Source organism: Gymnoscopelus microlampas (assembly GCF_963454915.1).
Source record: "Gymnoscopelus microlampas genome assembly, chromosome: 2".
In the NCBI taxonomy this organism is placed as follows: Eukaryota; Metazoa; Chordata; class Actinopteri; order Myctophiformes; family Myctophidae; genus Gymnoscopelus; species Gymnoscopelus microlampas.
In genome coordinates, this window is record NC_139939.1 from 50,606,377 (window position 1) to 50,627,528 (window position 21,152).

At 41.8% G+C, this 21,152-nt stretch overlaps 1 protein-coding gene across 1 annotated transcript in view; it reads right to left on the reverse strand.

Annotated features, from left to right (window-relative positions):
• Positions 1-18,828, reverse strand: part of LOC311035788 (endonuclease V-like) — a 98,898-nt gene extending 80,070 nt beyond the window's left edge. Inside the window, exons 1-5 of the mRNA XM_084044236.1 lie at positions 18,707-18,828; positions 16,922-17,093; positions 11,572-11,706; positions 10,870-10,909; positions 10,103-10,215 (exon numbers count right to left, since the gene is read on the reverse strand). Of these exons, the coding sequence (XP_083900362.1) occupies positions 10,103-10,215; positions 10,870-10,909; positions 11,572-11,706; positions 16,922-17,093; positions 18,707-18,753 (507 nt within the window). The 5' untranslated portion in view covers positions 18,754-18,828. The remainder of the gene's footprint in view (positions 1-10,102; positions 10,216-10,869; positions 10,910-11,571; positions 11,707-16,921; positions 17,094-18,706) is intronic.
• Positions 18,829-21,152: the final 2,324 nt, after the last annotated feature.

The following is a 21,152-nucleotide window of genomic DNA, read 5'->3' on the forward strand; positions in this document are numbered from 1 at the left end:
TTCCCAATCTCTGCAAGCTGCATATTCATACTGTACTGAAATGAATGGAATCCAGTGGCTTCCTTGAAAATCAATCAACCCTCAGTATATTTTTGGCTAGACTTAGCAGTAAGGCCAAGTGTACCATGGGTCATAGTCAAGGGATGAAACATGCCACATATTGTCCTTAAAGTCTTTCTTCTCATCACTTTACACTTGCCTGATGGCAAATATTTAAAAACATAAATAAACAAGTAAAAAGACCAGGAGACCTGGTTCTGCCAGACCCAGGCTAAGTCGGACTTCACATGACGTGTCAGCCTGTGTCTATGCCCATGTATGGACGAAAGGGGTACAGACCTTTCTGGCTGGGACCTAAGGACAAACGGACGGGGCCATGTTTTTTGCCCATGTATGGAGAAAACAGGTACAAAACATGCCCATGTATGGACGAAAGGGAGACAGACTTTTTTGGCTGGGACCTAAGGACAAATGGACATGCCCATGTATGGACGAAACAGATACACGCGGCCCGAACGTCTAGCGTGACGCGTCGTTCACTTTGCAGTGCCACCTTACAGGCACCTCACAGTGTGAGAGAGAGTTTTGTGCTCTCCTAAATCCACGGCAGGCTTTGAAAGTACCCACTGCTGTCGTGAGATTACGTCACACTGGCGTTGTGTCCATATTCGGGACGACCGTCTCATCGTGATGTCACGACCGTGATGTCATGCTGTCGTGAGATGACGTCACACTGGCCACATACAACGTTACAACGTACATACTGACAACCGACATGGCGCAGGATTCAAATTGTATATATAGATACCCTTCGGGTCTGGCAAAAATCACACCCAGTGAAGTGAGCGGTGTGGTCATCACAGTGATGGAAGCTCACTTAAAAAAAAAAAGTGTTTTTTTTTAAGTGCATTGTTCCAATTATAGGTTATTATTGTCTCCGCCAGGAGACTATGTTTTCACTTTCCGCCCCCCCCCCCCTCGGCCAAGCTAACATTGGTCAAGCCTCACGTGACAATACGTTGAAAGAGTGTGCTCTGATTGGCTAGTGAGACGCATGACGTATAGCGGCCTATAAATAGATGTGTCACTTTGAAAGAGTCTGGGTCTCTTTCAAAGTGAGGTAAGACAGGAATAATCACGAAATGGCTGAGAAATGGCGGAGTAACACTTAAGACAGGATTAATCAAGTAACACTTAAGACAGGATTAATCAGGAACAGTACTGGCTCCGAGGAGCACATTTTCTAGTTTCATCATGTGTCTCGCTAGCCAATCACAGTGCTGAATAGAGTCAGCCAATGAACTGAGATTGGACATGACTTGAGAGGAGTCTTTCTTTTTCTTCAGTAGAAACTTAAAGCTTTTCTTCTCCACAGTCAAAGGCACACATCGCAATGTCAATGGCACCACCATGACCAGACTGGCATTCACAGGTGTGCTTGTGCATTACGGGCCAGGAGGATGAAGGCAGCTTAGCCTCCATGATGGATGCGATGTCTACACCTCTATGACTGATTACAACCCAGGAGCCACTAGGGAGGACAGGCAGGCAGGCAGACGGTGCCAGGAGCAGCCACAGAGGACCTGGGGCCATGGCTGGTGCTAGCAGTGTGGTGGAAGAAGTACTCAGATATTTTACTTAAGTAAAAGTAGCAAAACCGCAATGTAGAAATATACAAGTAAAAGTCAAGAATTCAAAATGTTACTTGAGTGCAAATACAAACGTATTGGTATCAAAATGTACTTAAAGTACCAAACGTGTAAAGTACTCATTGTGCAGAATGTCCCATTTCACAAGTTTTCAAATGTATAAAAATCTCTAGAAAATAGCAGATCTACAAGCTCACAATGCGTCGCATCGCGACGCATTGTGAGCTTGTATTTCGGCTATTTTCAATCGGCCGAAATGTATATAGGGCATAATAATAAAATATAATAATAAAAATCTACAAAGTAACTAAAGATTTCAAATAAATGTAGTGGAGTAAAAGTACAATATTTGGATCCGAGATTGTAATGGAGTAGAAGTATTGGAAATACTCTCAAAATTGTCCTTAAATACAGTACTTGAGTACATGTACTTAGTTACTTTACACCACTGCTGATGCTAGTGCACATCATCGCTGTCGGGCAGGAAACCTTGTATGCCCTCAATCGTTCCTTTTTTATTGTTTAGTTTTTTTTTTTTATAAAATAGTGAAAATATCTGATCCGCAAGCTCATCACACGTCGCAATTCGATGCGTTGTGAGCTTGTAGATCTGCTATTTTCACTAATTTTGTGTAACAGTCTTGAATGATGAAATTGGGCATTCATTTAAATATGGAGAATATGGAGATACAAGTTTTCTGCCCGAAAGCAACGATGTGTCTTTGAGAGTGTGTGTGTGTGTGTGTGTGTGCATGCGTGCGTGTGTGAGAGAGAGAGCCATTATCAGAGAGACACTTAACCACTTAAACCCTCTATACTTAACTCATTCAGTGCCACTGGACGTCTAAGACGTAAAAAAAAGAAAGAAAAAAACTATTTATTCTTTTTTTGAAAAAAATGTTCAGAACCCAATATATGATGATTTGCTGCTCCATTCACTCTTTGTTTAACTTACTGAAAAAGGCTGTATCTCGGCTCCTAAGCACTTTTTTTTTACAAGGACTTTTGGCTGTGGCACTCAGAGCCAAAATTCCATAAATAAGCTGGGCACTGAATGAGTTAATAAACTAGCACTTAGTTGATTGGGGTCGGCTCTGTACTTGGTCCGCTCTTCCACCCACCCCACTCTACACCAAATCTCTTAGCCGAAAATAGCCGGTCTACAAGCTCACAACGCGGGTAGCTGTTTTCGGCAAATGTTTCCCCCAGGGTTCAAGTGGTAGGTCACTTAATGCCAGTAAGGATCGTTTTAATTGAACTGAGAGAGTGTTAACCCTTTAAGACCTGAGGCGATTCTTAAAAATGCTTTCTAAATCCTAACAGTTTTCCAAGATTTTTCAAAAATAGCAGATCTACAAGCTCATAGCGCGGCACTCGGTGCCGCGCTATGAGCTTGTAGATCTGCTATTTTTGAATAGCCAAAGAAATCTAAAGCGACACAGAGGTCTATCTATGGCGTCAGTCCTCTGTGACTTTTCTATGACAAGGTTACAGCCCCATCCAACTGCCATTGACTTCCATAATAAAACAAAAAACGTGGCACTGATCAATTCAGCATGTTTGAGAGAGAGTGAATGCATAAATAGGATTGACAGTGGATAACAATGCAATAGGGGTGTGCCGATACACTAATTTCACGAAACGATATGATACGATATTTGGCTCACAACTTCGATACGATTTCGATACGATACGCACTTTTTTTATTATGAAAATATATGGAGGAGAAAAAAAGAAAATGCAAACAAATAATTCTGTTTTTGCATTATTCAGACATGCAAACTTGTAGCTTTTCAGCTACAATAGCCGTTTTGAATCCAAATAGTATGACACCTGACCCAAAAAAAAAACATGTTGTCACTCTTTTCACTTCGGGGCCGTCTGCATGCCTGATTATTATGATTGTAAAAAAAATATATATATATATATTTTTTTTTTCAAAAACGATATTTTTTTTCCAAAACGATACATATCGTCGCGAAAACGTATCGCGATATATCGCGGGACGATATATCGGCACACCCCTACAATGCAATAACAACAGTGGTGTTAAGTCTCATCTCATCCATTAATAGCAAAATCCAATGCATACGCATTAAACAACATCAATCAATGGATCAGCACCATGGAGAGCAGTACTGGGTTGACCGGTCAATCCCAAAGCAAAACATTTTCAACACCTCCTTCAGGTCCAACGTTTACGCATGAAAACAGAACCAGAATAAGAATACACTGGGTATGTACACCCTGGGGCTTTGACCAGGCTTAAGGACCCCCACCCAGAAGCAAACATATCATGGAGTTTCAGCACCAAAGACAGCGCGCCTTCATTTTAGCCTGACAAAAGGCAGAATAGAATCCATTCGGTTACATTAAATGCTTGTCATATACAGCTTAACAAGTTCTCTACAATAATATATGCACATTTTAACAATCCTATTAACCCACATGCGTGGGTGTGGACCTAAACTTTCAGTCAGAGCTGAGAAGTCTGCAACAGCATCACTGAATCCCAGTTCCTTTAACAAATAACTTTCCAAAGACATGCGAGTCAGATGACTTATTCGCTTTTGTCCCATGGTTGATCCAATTTAGTTTCTGATCAATGAACGTTCCCCTTAGCCTGGAAAATATGGGGTGGGTTTATTACCACAGGCATTTTTTTAATTTGCCCCTTGGATATGCAGGTTCCACGCAAGTGATATTAGTCTGGCCATGCCAGGCTACGTTCGACTGCCAACATCTGGGAAAATGTGTGTGATATTCCTTTTCCTTATCCGCAGATAAAGGAAAAACATTCTTCACTTAAAAAATTGTTTCAGGCCCGGACCGCAGGCGTAGCAGTCCGGGCACCTAGGCTCAATGTAGCCAGACAGTGCGTCGCAGGTTCGAGTCCCGTTCCCGGTCACTGGTCAATTTCCTAATATGCTTGATATCTTCTAATTCTGCAATAGTTTCTCAACTATTACACCGAACACATTCATGGAAAAACTTTCTTTTCCGGACATATTTTGTTGACCATCAGGCCCTGGCGGACTGTTCATCAGCCTGCCTTGTGCCCGCTGCTCTCTTCGTCCCTGCCCACGCGCACACAAACACCCACAAACACATGCACGCCACGCACACACAGTCGCAAAGACCGCTTCAGTTTGGAGCGCAAACAAATATAAAAGATGAGTGTGCGCCAAGCCTCCTGGAGCTTTTGGCTCCTGGGCTGCAGCCTTGCGAGCCTGTGGATTAATCTGGGCCTGCATGAAAGAGTCACTGGAAGAATAAGTGAACAGGTGATTGACAGGGAAGACATGAAAAACAGAGACACAGGTGCTGAGAGAACGCGATAGAGACAGACAGACAGACAGACAGACAGACAGACAGACAGACAGACAGACAGAGAGAGAGAGAGAGAGAGTGAGAGAGAGACCAGAGGACAGAACAGCTCCAAAGTATGGGGAGAAAATGGTAGGTGCTTTTACCAATGCTCAGGTCCATAGCATACATGCATGACTGCATACATTTAGCCACAACCTCACCCATTCACACACACCACATTTACTTGTTGTATGCAACACACTCCAAACCACACCAGAAGCCAGAAATGGTGGATGGTTGGGCTTTGGGCTAGCCCTAACTTCTAAAAAATCCCATATGTTATTATAGAAACAGAACCCCCAAACCCCAAAGTCTTGGAAAGGAAGACTCTTCAGTGTCTCACGCCCCCCAAAAAAATGACTTACATGGGAAACTGCAAGTACTGTAGACTGACCCCTACACAACTTATCAACATTTCTACATGGAACGTGAGGACCATGTATGCAAGAGGAAAGACAGCAGTAATAGGATTGGAGGGCACAAGACCGGAGAGGATAGAGGAGTTTCATTAATGGCCTATCTTTCTCAGAGAATGTGAAGGCCTAAGCAGGCCTAAACACGAATTATAAGAAAAGACGAGCAGGAGTCCAGGGTCTTCCTCAAAGACACTTTCACTGGACACGTGACCGTTGACAGACAGATAAACCAGATTACACAGATTGAACCTGTGACCTTCAGTACATTATAACCACTAAGCCGGCTACAGATCAACCATGCCTCAGTATGATGTGTCAATGTGTGAGCCTTAATCCGTAAAATGGATCTACCAATAATCAGTCCACCTTTACGTTATGTAAGACATCTTCCACACGAGAGGGATTGTTCGAGGTTATACAGATGTGACATTTTCAACAAGCAACTTATTTTCACAATGGCAACATCTTTTACAAAGAACAGGAACCTTTGAGTTCACATTTTCCATTCCATGACCCACGTTTCCATAAGGTGTTGTGGAAGCTTCCCAGATTGTTACAGTACCAGCTAGTTTTTAAAAATGAACTGACACAAACTGGTCGAATACATTTTTGTTTCAGTTGTCACTAGTGTCTGGCTATGTGTGTATTAAGCTATTAACCCATTAATACCTGGAACTGTGTCATTTTTAGATTTGAGCTAAAAAAGCATTATTTTACACTTTGGGCTATTCAAAAATAGCAGATATACAAGCTCATAGCGCGGCACCGAGTGCCGCGCTACGAGCTTGTAGATCTGCTATTTTTGAAAAATCATGAAAATGTGTGCAAATCTTTCTATATATATTTTTTTAAAGCGAACATTTTTAACTCAAATCTTTGCTTCTGGGGGTCCCTGGAACAACATATTTTGATGGGGGTCCGCGGCCAAATACATATAATTTTGGGGGTCCTTGGCATGAAAAAGATTGAGCACCACTGATATAGAAACATAGGTTTTTCAGAAAACTGTTGAGCTTTAGGAGACGCGTAGAATCGGCTTCAGGTCTCAATGGGTTAAGCTATTAAGAACTGGTTAATCTTATTTGAAAATGGCTAACCTTGTGATAGTGCTCGGGAGACGGATATGGCTTGTGAGACATAGATTAGTCCAAAACTAATTTCACACAAAACAGGAAAATTCTATAGCTGCCGTCGACGTGTCACACACTTGCACACGCCTGTAGACAAATTGCATGGAAGTCCCTTGAGGAGAGACAATGGTACTAATATGAAAAGGAAATTGTGTTTCATTTAGAAAGGCTGAAAGCCAAATCCCAAAGGGGCAACATGTACATTACTGCTGAAGCCACATATAACCCCAGAAACATTGGAACAAAGTGTCTGAGATGCTAGCTTAACAGTGCAACATAAATGCCTCACCATGTCTCATATTGATGCAGGGGCGCCGATATTTATAAGCGCGAGCGGGTGCCCAACAAGGCACACATGCACGCGCGCGCAGCGCGCGTGCATGTGTGAAAAATTGTGCGGGTTTTGGTCGGTTAATTGACTTTTTTGGGGGGGTTTTGTAACTTTATTTCGGTTAATTCGGTTGTTCAGTGACGATCTGAACCAGGCGATCTGATTTTGAAAAATATTTTTTTTTTTAAACTTTTTTTTTTTTTTTTTGACCAGCACCCAGTGGGTGCTCCTCACCCACAGTGGGTGCTTTAGCCCCCGGGCACCCACGGTTTCGGCGCCCTTGTATTGATGAGATATTGATCTACATTTTCTGGTACCAAAGTCACAGAAGGTAATGAGGAATGAAGTTACCCGTATAAACTTAACATGAGCAGTTTATTGCCCGAGTTGACTGTCAAACTCATTATGTGGCATATCCCACATAACATGCTGTCATTGGTCTTATGGAACACATCCATCATTATCTTGTCTGAATGGATGATCTGCATCCATCATCTAGCCACTGATATCATATTTTTTGCCTTTACATTCAACCCTTCGAAGACACCATTCGCCTTTATCATTCAATCTGTACTTAGCACACTCAAATGAGTTTTTGTTAGAGCAGCAATATCCCATTTCCAATCTGTCTGAAGGCTATTCGTATGCTAAGGACCGCCAAATGTTCTTATTAACGGCAAAGACACCATCCACCTTTATCATTGTCTCCACCTGTGTCCTATAAACCGTAGGTCGTACAATCAACATTATTTCTTTTCCTGCATTTCTTGGATCATGACGCAATTTATAGGCCCTGTCTGTGCCAGATTACATTTTCTGCAATAGTGCGTTTTCTTCAAAACACACTTTTTTTGCTACTACTGCCATTCCAAGTGGCTATGACCAAAGTTTGCGAGCCCTGTCTAGGCAACCTGGCCTGGCGGAGACCGGTGCTCAGAGGAGCATACTTTTTTTAGTTTAATATCATAATGTACTCACCAGTGCCAGTGATTTATTGTTGTTTTTTTGTTTTTTTCACGTCACCACAGACCTTGCTAAATACCTTAAGATCGCACGTTAAACTGTTTGTAGGCACACAGGGTAGCTGTGTGAGTGGCCCAGAGAAGACCGTTTCAATCGGCGACATTCCATTTTGCGGTTTATGTTAAACAGCGTTCAGCGAGGAGAAAAAAAAAGTCAGAGATAATGGCGGATTAGGGGAAGATTTAGAGCGATGGTGGGTGGGAACAAAAATCTCCGGATGCGGATATTTCCATTTCCGGGTGTGCTACAATGAAATGTGTCACTGCGAGGGAGGCCTACAATGAAATGTGAACCTGCGAGAAAAAAAAAAAAAAAAAGACCACTTCGCGTAGATCTACGCGATTGGCACGCAATGTGTTAGGAGTTCACCCAAAAAATGACTTATTTTCTATCAATTGCACACCCTATGAAGCCTTGAATCCATGGATTCTTTTTTGTTTTTGTTGCATTCCGAAGCTAATAATTTGATTGCCGTCTCCTACCGGCTAATGTATCCGGTAGGAGACACAAAGTAGATTATTTGTGTCTCCTACCGGAAATACACACGGTCATCAAATTATTGTCTTAGGAATGCCACAAAAACAAAAATAAATCCATGAAATCAAGGCTTCATGGGGTGTGTAATTGATAGAAAATAAGTCTTTTTTTGGGTGAACTCCTCCTTTAAACTATTCTTGCATCAAGGCTACAAGTGTGACTGCCTTCCTTCACACTTGTACTTTCATCATGGTCAGTACCTCTCTATCATTGGCGTGCGCTCCTCCCCTATCCTCCTGTAACCTCAGAAACCTCATCACGGACAGTGTCCAGGGTATGTGCTACTCTGCTGGACACTGTGTGCTAAACTATGTGCTAAACAAGAACGAGCAGAAGTTCATTTGCAGAGCCTGCTGTCATACCTACAGCAGCCAGACATCTGTTCATAACACACAATTAACTTCTACTTGTTTTTCTTCCTGTCCCCGACAGGTCATTGAAGCTCCAGACTGCAACAAAATGAATATTTGCATATTAATGAAACCCAAATTTTTGCTTTCCCCACAGGTATGCTTTGGCTAAGAGGCATTTGTTCCAAGTTGATTTGTATTCACAAGTCACATTACAGAGAGAAGCCTTGGCTTGTAACAAAACTATCAAACAGTAACACATGAATGAACACAGAAACACACACACACACACACACACACACACACACACACACACACACACACACACACACACACACACACACACACACACACACACACACACACACACACACACACACACACACACACACACACACACACACACACAGAAATAGAATTTTCCGTCCTTTGTTTGTGTACAACACTTCTCAAATTCTGAGTGCAGTACACAACTAGAGAAGGGTGCTCCGCAGAGCGCATATCTCCACCAGGATGGGTTGCCTACCCAGGGCTGTGTACTGTTAAGTTGTGGGTTGCAGCAGTCAGGGCCAGAGAAAGCTGTGGGTTGCCAACATATACGGTTCAACTTATGTTGAACCGAGGGGGTGCCAAAGTGTCCCTGTTTGTACTGTCAAAATGTCCTTCATCATGACCGTGAAACCCATCTATTCATTAGTTACCCAGGATATTTTTAATACAGTATATATTTTGTGATTTTATGTTGTTTGGGAGCCCCTAACCAAAGACAATTTTCTATTACTATGTGATGGACAATACAGTTTTTAGCTTCAATCTTCAGCTACATGCCCAGAGCGGTACAGCAAAAGTAAATGGTCAACTGGAGTACTGATGCTCAGTGGCGTGCACAGACATTTTGAGGGGCAGGTGCTCAAGTAAATTATACTTTTTTTTGTTGACTTGGTCTGCTCTTTTTTCCCTCTACACCTATACCTCTTTGCCAAAAATAGCCGATCTACAAGCTCACAACGCCTCGCGAGGCGTTGTGAGCTTGTAGATCTGCTATTTTTGGCTAAAGTTCTCCTCAGAAAAGGGATGCTAGGTTTCGAGTGGTTATGGTAAAAAGAAAAATCATATCACATAAAGATTTGGCGGACCCCCTGTAGTAACTCTGAGGACCCCCTAGGGGTCCCGGACCCCCTGTTGAAGACCCCTGCTGTAAACTGGAAAAAAGGGCACTTCTGGTCAAGAGGGCAAAGGGCAGGTGCTCTAGCACCACCTAGAGTCTATCTGTGCACGTCCCTGCTGATGCTCTCACCTGTGACAGGTGCTCCTCACTCCTGGTCACGCCATGGACCTGCAGTAGGTTCTTGGCCACACCTACACAGGGCAGTTCTGACAGGACTCCAAGATGACACGCAAGGCCAAACTCTAGAAGGTTACATTAACAGCATTCTTAGTTCCAAATATGTAGTTAAGACCACTTCAGTCAAGGCAGCAAGGCAAAACTTTTAAAGACAGAAACACTGAAATAATTTGCAATCAAGCCTTTATTGGAGCCTATATTTTGAGTGGGAGAGGGGAGTGATAAAAAGGTCAGAGGTGATCATCTGTATCAGCCCTGAGGGCTGACAACAGTTATCAATCCCAGGGCTTATCAAACATGGATGACCACTGACCAACATACGGTACATGTGCAAAGGAAACAAACTACAGAGTAAAAACTGCTTCAGTAAGTAGCCACCTTTGACAGTTCACTGAATGGCAGCAGGGTACAAACAAGGGTGCCCACCAGCAATACAGTACATTATATTACAGTACCTAATTCAAAACATCCCAAATTGTCTATTATTATACTGAGGGCTACTACTGTAGTGTGAGGACGAATTCTAGCTAACTAATAGTGACGCTCTAGTTTGTAAAGAGTACAACAGTGCTGTCTGTCTGTCTGTCTGTATTTATGCATGAAGAGACCAGTCTAAAACTGAGAATGGATTATATGAAAGCCATGCTTAAATCAAACAGAGGATATCAGGAATGCAAACCTATACTAAGTCAGTGAAAAACATTAACAGCCACACTCACCTCTGTAGTGGAAGATACCATTTCCATCTACTAAGACCACCTGTGGAAGGACAAATGACGAAATGAGAAATGGATGAACAGATAGTAGAACAAAGAGTATAAATAGGTCATAAGCGCCCCTTCTGTACTTCTTTGGTCACAGCCACTGACTTTGCTGGGACTCCCGATGGCGCTTATTGCTGTGTAAACCGTATAGCCAACACATCTTTATATCGAACAAATGCGTCACGAAGGCCTCCTTAGATTGATTACTTCAGACTCTCGGCCTTTCTGGGCGCCGTCTTACCCATTATCCCTAAAATTCTTTGCCATTTTTTACTATTTTCAAAAACATTTTTGTGAAATAGCAAATCTTATCTTAGGGATAATGGGTAAGACGGCGCCCAGAATAGGGCCGTCTGTGTCTGACATAGCACAGTGTTGCTATGAATGGACATATCCATTCTATACATTTATTTCTATGGGATGAAGTAAATGGATGAAGTAAGTGAACAAGGGAGGCATATATGGTCTGGATCTGGATACTCTCTCTAGCACTGCACTATTTTTATGCCCACTTTACAGTGTGCTGACAGAAGACATACCCTAGTTATGTCTAAAACTAACATCAAAGACTGACAAAAATGCAAGACAGATGCAGTCCACTCTGCATGTTAAAATGACTTTTAAATAAGAGATGGTCTCTCCACTTTGTTAGCAGACCTGCGGCAGAAGACTGGGCTGGCTCTTCTCTAGACGTTGCAGGGCCTCCAGGAGGTATGGGGTCTCTCTGAAAGCCAAGAAGCCAGCGATATAAGGTGCAGTAAGGGTAACCATCTTCGTGTCCTCATACAGCACCTGGGAAGAGGGGTGGGGGGCAGATTAGAAACATTTTTTATATGCAGTTTTGATATGCGTACACTGCTAGTAGCTGAACTGCCTAGTGCATACACAGTTACGATGTTAACTTTATCCTGTTGGATTTATCCAACTAGAGGTTCGGGACGCTACGCGGCCCTCGCGTCTAGAGTTCGAGACGCTATGCGGCCATCACACCTACGCTGCACAGCCGATCCGACTGATATGGCCATATATGGAGATCTCTGTATCTGTCAGTCCTTGTCCGTTTTATGTAGGGCATAAATCGAGATCTATATGGCCATATATGGACCTGACCCCTTTTGTGCCCATATATGGAGCTGAGGGATTTGTTTGTGCCTGATGCCACGATGACACATTGAGGTTAGACAACACACTCCATATTTGGGGTGTAGCTGCTTTGGGAACTCCTTAGTATACGGTTATGGCTGAGTCATGGTGACATGAGTGTTATTATGGCGTGGTCTGGCCCGCCTGTCCTCCCTTAAGCCAAGTGTATTTTATTATTATTAGTAACTTTTAATTGAATAATAATTATAAATAACAAATGAGAATCTAGAATAATAAAACGTTTAACATATTAATAATATAAGCTTTACGTTTTATCAGCTGTCATTGACATTTTCAGATTCTTCTTTAAAAAGATTAGTTAACATTCTTTGAAAAGTTAAGATTTTTTCCCATTCTAAGTGGCCATGACTGCCTTCCAAAGTTTGCGGGCCCTGGGTAGACAACCCGGCCTGGCAGAGATTGGCGGAGATCTGTGCTGAGGAGGAGCGCACCATTCTAGTTAAGGCAATCAATTCTACATGGTTCAGCCCTTCAGTAACTGTTCCCTTGCCTTCATTTCGCATACATCGCTGGCACAATTTGAGCACACACTTGTGCTCAAAGAGGATCACAGCTTGTAGTGGTTCTAAAACGCTGTTTGAAAGTTTAAATCCGGCCTTCTCCACCACAGAAAATGCGAGTCATTTCACACGGGGGGGGGGGGGGGGGGCAACCTCTACGTAGCTGTAGTGCGATGGCTGTTCTTTTTGGCGAATGACACCGACGTACTACAGAAGTATAAATTAAGGTATAGAACTGCAACTCATAGAATGTGGACTAGCTGTATCGTGATCTATACGATTTCTCTGAAAAGGCAGATCGCATGCCTTAAAGTTTAGACTGTTTTCTGTTTGGAAAACTGTATTGACTTACAGCTGTAAGAACTGTGTCCCTCTCTCTCTGTGTCTCTGTGTGTGTGTGTCTGTGTCTATGTGAGACACACACACACACACACACACACACACGCTGTGAACTGCAAAAATGTGACGTATATCGCATCATAGGACTTCCGGCACTGGGGTGCTAAATTATTGCGCAATCATGGAGTTTCAAACGATTGTACATCGTGCAAGTACATTAACGGTGCGGGAAGCAGCTCTAACTATAGGCAGAACACTGAGCAATAAGTGTGCAAAATGTGGAGTCAGTAGGAGCACCCGTGTGGTGTGAGACCCTCTCCAACACTGACTCCGAACTCCATGGGTGTCGTGCCAGTCGTGTAGTTCTACGCGAAGTGGTCTTTTTCTCTTTTTTTCCCCTCGCAGTGACACATTTCATTGTAGACCTCACTCGCAGTGAAAACCGCGACAACTGCAAAATGGAATGTCGCCGATTGAAATGGTCTTCTCTGGGCCACTCACACAGCTACCCTGTGTGTCTACAAACAGTTTAACGCGCAATCTTAAGGTATTTAGCGAGGTCTGTGGCGACGTGAAAAAAACAAAAAAACAACAATAAATCGCTGGCACTGGTGAGTACATTATTATATTAAACTCTGGCGTAGAATGTGTTAAGGGTAACGATCGCTTTGTATTCTACAGTACATATAAACAGGTAAGTTTCATTTTTGTTTGTTGAGACTTCTAGTATTACCACACAGCAGTAGAAAAACATTTCCAGAAAGACAGATGACTGCTTAACTTTATTTGGACACTGTTCACCTCATCATCTCGCTCTAATGAGACTGCTGCTGGCATCGCTGTGTTCAAACAGGCTACTGGCGTCAGCTGCGCTACATACAGTATGATACCGTTGGTGTGTGTCCCAGGCTCCTGACATGCACTGACAATGTTAATTTGTTTAAATACGTGTAACCGCGTTTAGCCCCGGAGCGCTCCACGTGTATACGTTTTAACCCATTAAGACCTGGAACTGTGTCATTTTTAGATTTGAGCTAAAAAGCATTATTTTACACTTTGGGCTATTCAAAAATAGCAGATATACAAGCTTATAGCGCGGCACCGAGTGCCGCGCTACGAGCTTGTAGATCTGCTATTTTTGAAAAATCGTGAAAATGTGTGCAAATCTTTCAATATATATATTTTTAAAGCGAACATTTTTAACTCAAATCGTTGCTTCTGGGGGTCCCTGGAACAAAATATTTTGATGGGGGTTTGCGGCCAAATACATATAATTTTGGGGGTCCGTGACATGACAAAGATTGAGCACCACTGATATAGAAACATACGTTTTTCAGAAAACTGTTGAGATTTAGGAGACATGTAGAATCGGCTTCAGGTCTCAATGGGTTAAAGAAAAATGCCCAAACTCCCATCCCAAAATAAAATGTTACTCTCCATGAAAAACTGGAGAGCAAGCCAATAGAATAATATGGAAAACGGAATATGGACATTGTGCTGATACAGTATCTAGGTTTTGAATTCAACAGCATTGCATATAATAGACTGTACTTTACCACCAGTAAATGTGTTGCAAATGGACTTTGCTGTCAGAGGTAGAGTAGATTACACAGAACCTAAGAACAAATCACATATTTGGAAAGCCCTTTCCAAACTACATTTCATTAACCCATTAAGAACCTGAAGCCAATTCTACAAATGTCTTCTAAATCCCAACAGTTTTCTGAAAAGCCTATGTTTCTATATCAGTGGTGCTCAAACCTTTTCATGTCAAGGACCCCCAAAATGATATGCATTTGACCGCAGACCCTCATCTCAAAATATGTTGTTCGAGGGACCCCCAGAAGCGAAGATTTGAGATAAAATGTTTCGCTTTAAAAAAATATAAATATATTAATTTGCACACATTTTCTCGATTTTTCAAAAATAGCAGATCTACAAGCTCATAGCGCGGCACTCGGTGCAGCGCTATGAGCTTGTATATCTGCTATTTTTGAATAGCCAAAGTGTAAAATAATGCTTTTTTTAGCTCAAATCTAAAAGTGACAAAGATGCGTTCCAGGTCTCAATGGGTTAACTTTGTTGTACAGTATATTACCATGGAAATGAATCATGTACTAACAAAGTATGCTGACAAAAGTCATTAATTATGAATGGCTATGCTGCAGAGCACAGCAGCAGAACCCCGTCATAAGGTGCACATAGAGGGAAGGCCGGGGAAATGGGTCTGTAAGGCTGCCTGCATTACAAGAACATTAAATACAAATGGAAACTCTCAGGATTACTTTGACTCAAGATTGAACAGGAATTTAGACATGAGCTTTAGGGCTTCATGTTAAATGTTTATTTAGCTGCTTAGGCTGTAATTGAGATTAGGGTATATATATATGTTGATATGGACACAATCAACATATAGTTGGTACCAAATACCTACATATTGACCATTTTTATTGTGACGATATGACTATTGGTGATTTCACAAAATATTGACAATGAGATTTTTTATAAATAATCATAAGTGATGCCTATATAATAACTAATGACTGGGTAAAGGTAAATAACAGGCACATAACAGCTAGAACAGTCAGGTACAATAAGTACTGAAAATTACTCCCACTTTACTTAAGTAGACGATAGTTATTTTCATAATATGATATTGATATTATATAAAACATATTGCCCGGCCCTACTGTAATTGAGATAGGCAACTAATTAAATTAATATTTTGAATGTCTTTCAATTCCTATTTGGAATTCTGTGAAGGAACATAATTTTTTATCAAGATATAACCATGCACCCTACTGTATGTATGCATATATCAGGCATATTGTGTATGGAACTTCTGACCTGCCTGTATATTTCACTCTAGTCAAATCAGAAATATTTGAATATCTGACCTGTTTTCTTCGTTCTTTCTTTCTATTTTTCTTCCCTTTATTATTTTTTTTAAATTAGCAAAAGGTCAAGATCACATCACACGGTCAAAGTTTATCCATATTAGAATGACTCTAACAAAGCATGTACATCTCTCTGAGTACTTTTCTAGTGGAATATACGATGGGATTGTCCTAAGACTTTACAGCGATAACAATCCAAAACCACACTTGACAAAAATAATTCTAAATCTTTTGACTACTTCTACTGTGCAATTGAACGTTTGTATGTTTCTGTCAATAAAAAAGACAAACGATAAATCAATCGATCAAGTCACGCACACGGGCACACACACACACACACACACACACACACACACACACACACACACACACACAGTTGTCATCTGTAACGTCACCTGTTGCTCATTGTGTGATGTCATATTAACTATGCGTAACTATGCTTGCTTACTTTCTTTCTTGTTCCGATTCATGTAGGATGACTGTATAGGGTGTATTATGTTTGTATACTTTTATTGTATAGGGTCAGAATCAATCTTTATTGTCACATCACATTACAAGTAAGGTGGGTGAAATTCTTAGTTGTGCAGGCTCATCATTGCAGTTAAAAGATAGAGTCACATCATAAAAAGAGAGAGGAGAGGGGGAGGCATAATATATGACTAATCTGCATAATAAATTAATCATTAGTGTCTACGTTCGTATACTCTGCATTAATAATTGATAGTGTCTTTTTATGATGTTACTCTTCCTACGCTTGGATCTTACTGTACTCCTAATGCCCTGTATCTGTAACTTAAACTGCTGTGCTCTCTGGCGCCTGAATTTCCCCGCAGGATCAATAAAGGTAGGTAGGTAGGTAGGTAGGTAGGTATCTATCCATATACACACACACACACACACACATATACATATACATATACACATATATATATATATATATATATATATATATCTGCTATTCAAAAACAGCAGATATACAAGCTCATGGCGTGGCACCGAGTGCCACGCTATGAGCTTGTAGATCTGATATTTTAGAAAAATCGTGAACATCTTAAAGGTCTTAATGGGTTAAATAGCAGTGAGGCTTTAGTAGTGAATGGTTCTCACCTCCAGGTCAGGGTAGCTCAGTACCACAAGCTGGGCGCAGGCATTGACATCGTCCCCTTTGATGAAGGACAGGTCCACCCCACCGATCCTCTGAAGACCTGAGAACTCTGGACTCCTCTGCCAATCCTCTGTGTCCTCTTCCACTAGCTGCTCCCTCAAAGTGGCCTGCTCACTGCACATGAAACAGGAGTGGACAATTATGCATCCATGAGCACTTGGTGGAGTGGTGTGTCTCCATATAAAGATGTAAACAAACAGCTTGAATGTTTACACACACCAAGTGTGAGTCTTGAGTTTTTCTACGCTTTGACCCTCTCGTTTTCGTTTCCTTCCATTGTGGGCCTGTAAAGCTATGAGACTGTAACCGTGACTGAGGGTTACATCAAAAGGGGGTCCGGGACCCCTTGGGGCTCCTCAGAGATACTACAGGGGGTCCGCCAAATCTTAGTTTGTATGATATTGGGGAACACCATCCAAAAATATCAGATCTACAGTACAAGCTCACAACGCTTCGCAGCGCTATTTTCGGAGAGTTGGGGTAGAAGGGAAAAGAGCAGACCAAGTACAGAGCCAATGGTCAAGGGTTAGGGTAATATTGAGGGTTTAAAAGGTTAACTGTCTGAAAATACACATTAGCATGAATCCAACTATCTATGAAAACGTTTTTTTTTTAAATGTTATACAATATGTTCTGGGGGTCCCTGCTTCATCTTTCTCTTAGCTAAGGGGTCCTTGGCGTCAAAAACGTTGAAGAAAGTTGATGAAAGAAAACACGATTGCACATGTGCAAGGCTCTACTTAGAACGCATACAGGTCGAGTGGGCACCTAAACCTAGTGGGAAACCTCAACTATAATTCACATTTTTTCCCCAAATGTAAAAAATGTAATATGTGTATGCTTTGGAAAATGGTCGTAAATAATGTAAAGTATACATGATTTTAACAAGCACTGTACATCATTACTAGACCTAAATTTACCCATCAACTTCTTGATTATCCCCGAAATGTCTAGATTCATCACAGTAACAGGAAGGGTGGGCACTAGGACAAACTGGGCACCTTGGATGAGTGGATACTATGGAAATGTGGGCACCAGGTCTCTGAAGAATGGACGCTAGGGAAATTTGGGCACCAAAACAGAGTTGGCACAGGGAAAATGTGGGCACCAAAACACAATCACAGGTTTTGTAACAATGTGTAGACATATTGGTCGTTAAATGTGATTACAAAATATTACATGTATTTGACCCCTCATTTGTAAAATACATGTAGACATAAAATCAAATATAAAATAAATAATTATTTATATTTTTTAAATGGTGCCCAATCTCTTCTCTATCACAATCACTGTTCTGGGGTTACCCTTATAATTAGGTGATTCCTGCTTCTTCTGCTATTGAACCTATAGCTTCAGTCAGACAAAAAGATGATTACATAACATGGAATCATATCTGGACTGGCAGGGTCCGCCTGCTGGCTAGTGACTCCATAGCTGCTGGCAGAGAATTGCATCAGCATGGGGAAATAAAATAAACCTGCTTATTCCAGGACATCACTGACCAAAGCTGTCTTTGACAGTCGCCTATTCAAGCGCTAGAGGCGACAACTTTCACTACAGCTAATAAGCACCTTGTGTGACCAACAGGGACACGTCATTAAATCAGACCAGAACGCAATGGGTGTGTGTGTGTGTGTGGGAAGCGGGCAGGACTGAAAAGTTGCTGCCATATGATTCCGTAACTAATTGTGGTACGTGTGCCTACACAAAAACAACCGTCTTCTGACCTTTCCCATTGCTTGACCAACTCTTCGTCGGCTGAAAGAACAGACATGTGATAAATGTATTGGCGCAGGAGAGGATTCTATCCATAGAGTTATTCTATATCAGTCACCAGCTTCTTCCGTGTTTACTAATGTATGGTGACGTGTCTGCAGGGGCGGAGTAACTCAGTCTGGAATCAACTGTGGCGCTGTGATCATAGGTTGTGATGGTTGTGATAGACTACACTGCCATCTAGTGGGTGTTATTGGCACTGGCAGGCAAATATGTACTGAGCTAAGTCCCCTCCCTTCAATCAGTGGGGTCAAATAGTGCTGGCACTGTGTCTGTGGGGCTGTTTCACAATTTAGGTCTAATATTTCTACAATTGCTACAAATACAAAACCTGTATATCCAATCATTTGGAGCATAAAGTAGTTGAAGGGCATAATTTAACGTCTGGTGCATGTTCAAATCATGTATACTTTCAATGACCCAAGACCATTTTTTAAGTATATATATTTTTGCCTTCATAGTTTGATTCCATGTTAACCTGTTTTATGAGTTCCTGTGAGGTCTGGTGTTTGCTGTTAATATGTGAGCTGCAATGCTGTGTGTGCACTGTACATTAAAAAGGAAGGAAATATATACTGGTGGTTGGTGTGAGTTGAAGAACCAAACCAACCCCAATAATAATCAGTTTGGTGGAGGGGGGGGAGAGAGAGAGAGAGAGATGTCCAGCTCACCACTGTCCAAGAAGCGCTGCTTGTCAGGAACAGAGATGAAGACGGGATCCCACTGCTCCTTCCCTCACTCTGTCAGAACAGAAGATATATGCCACACACCTTGCCAACGGCATGGCCAAGAATCCCGATGCTGAGATTGATGAAGGCCTGTTTACACTCGGACAATTTTATGTGTGGGGCCATGATGCTACGAAGTGCATCTCCAATGTCCCCTCTCATCTGTGGCATGAGCTTGGAGTGGAGATCACCAAGAATGTCATCCTGGGAGCAGTCAAAACTGTCATTGTGCAGGAATGTACCACTCACCTGGTCTGAGAAAAGGGGGGGGGGTGGACATTTCCTGGCATTTTTGCTGTATTGCCGAATAAAGTTCCTTTAACTTCTGTGTTGCACAGAGTGGAGAGACTTCACAATAGGCTCTATGCACAGCAGCCATATTGGAAAGAAATTGGGCCTCTTCTTACTTCCTTCACAGGTGTTACCAATGATACTAACGAAGGCTCTGTTCCATTCTGGTCAGGGTGCTGATATTGTGCATGTTGGCTCACTAGAAACACTCCATTTTGGTTCCCAAATGGCCCCTTATGGTGGGTGTGTAACTCTGAGAGTGTACAAATGGAACCAAATGGACCCGTAAAGGTCCATTTGGTTCCATTTGTACACTCTCAGAGTTATGGGGGCCTTTTCAAATAAGACAACCACTATGCCACACTAACTGGAACAGAGCCTTAATTAGTATTATTGGTGACACCTGTGAAGGAGGTAAGGAAGGGGCCCAATTCATTCTCAATATGGCTGCTGTGCATATAGCCTATTCTACCTGCGGAAAGGGGACATGGTGGATTTAAGCTCCCATCCATTGATGGCCTGCCTAAGTGCATAGTGACTATGCACAGGGGTGCAACACACCCCTGCCAGGAGGATGTCGAACTCCTCAATGTTAAACAAGAAGGGGGCTCGCAACTCCCTTTTAAAAAGCTCCAATTTTATTCACAGCAACTGTTGCTGCTGTGAATAAAATTGAGGCTTTTTTTAAAAGTGAGTTGCGAGGCCTCTTCTTGTTTTGCATGATTCTGCTGTTTTGTAGTTTGGCTCAGCACCAAAACATGGAGGATGTGCACGATAAAAAAAAAATCTCTGAACCTCAATGTTACCAACTGGGAAAAAAATATTTCACCCATAGTTTTTTTTACACCGGTAAACCTGTGATGTCCACTGGCGAGGGAGTTGCCGATAGAGCTGCTGCCATTAGTGCATTTTACTGTAGAAATTATTAGCCACAGAAATACAGCACGTATTATGCAACTTACAAACCAACTTAACCTAAAATACGACTTATTTTCTATCAATTACACACCCCATGAAGCCTTGAATTTATGGAGATTTTGTTTTTGTCGCATTCCTAAGCCAATCATTTGATGAGCGGTGGAAAGATGCTAATGTCTCCGGTAGGAGACTCAAATGCAGGTCATTTGAGTTTCCTACCGGAGAGTCCGCCGGTCCTCAAATTATTAGCTTAGCAATGTGACAAAAACAAAAAAAATATATCCATGAATTCAAGACTAATTGATAGAAAATAAGTCATTTTTTGGGTGAACTACTCCTTTAAAGTGAAATTTAAATGTTTTTTTTTAAGTTTTGACTGCAATATTGATGAAAAGATTGTATGCTTAGAAACCACTCTCCTTACTCTCCTTTTTTACCAATCATGACCAAAGATTATACA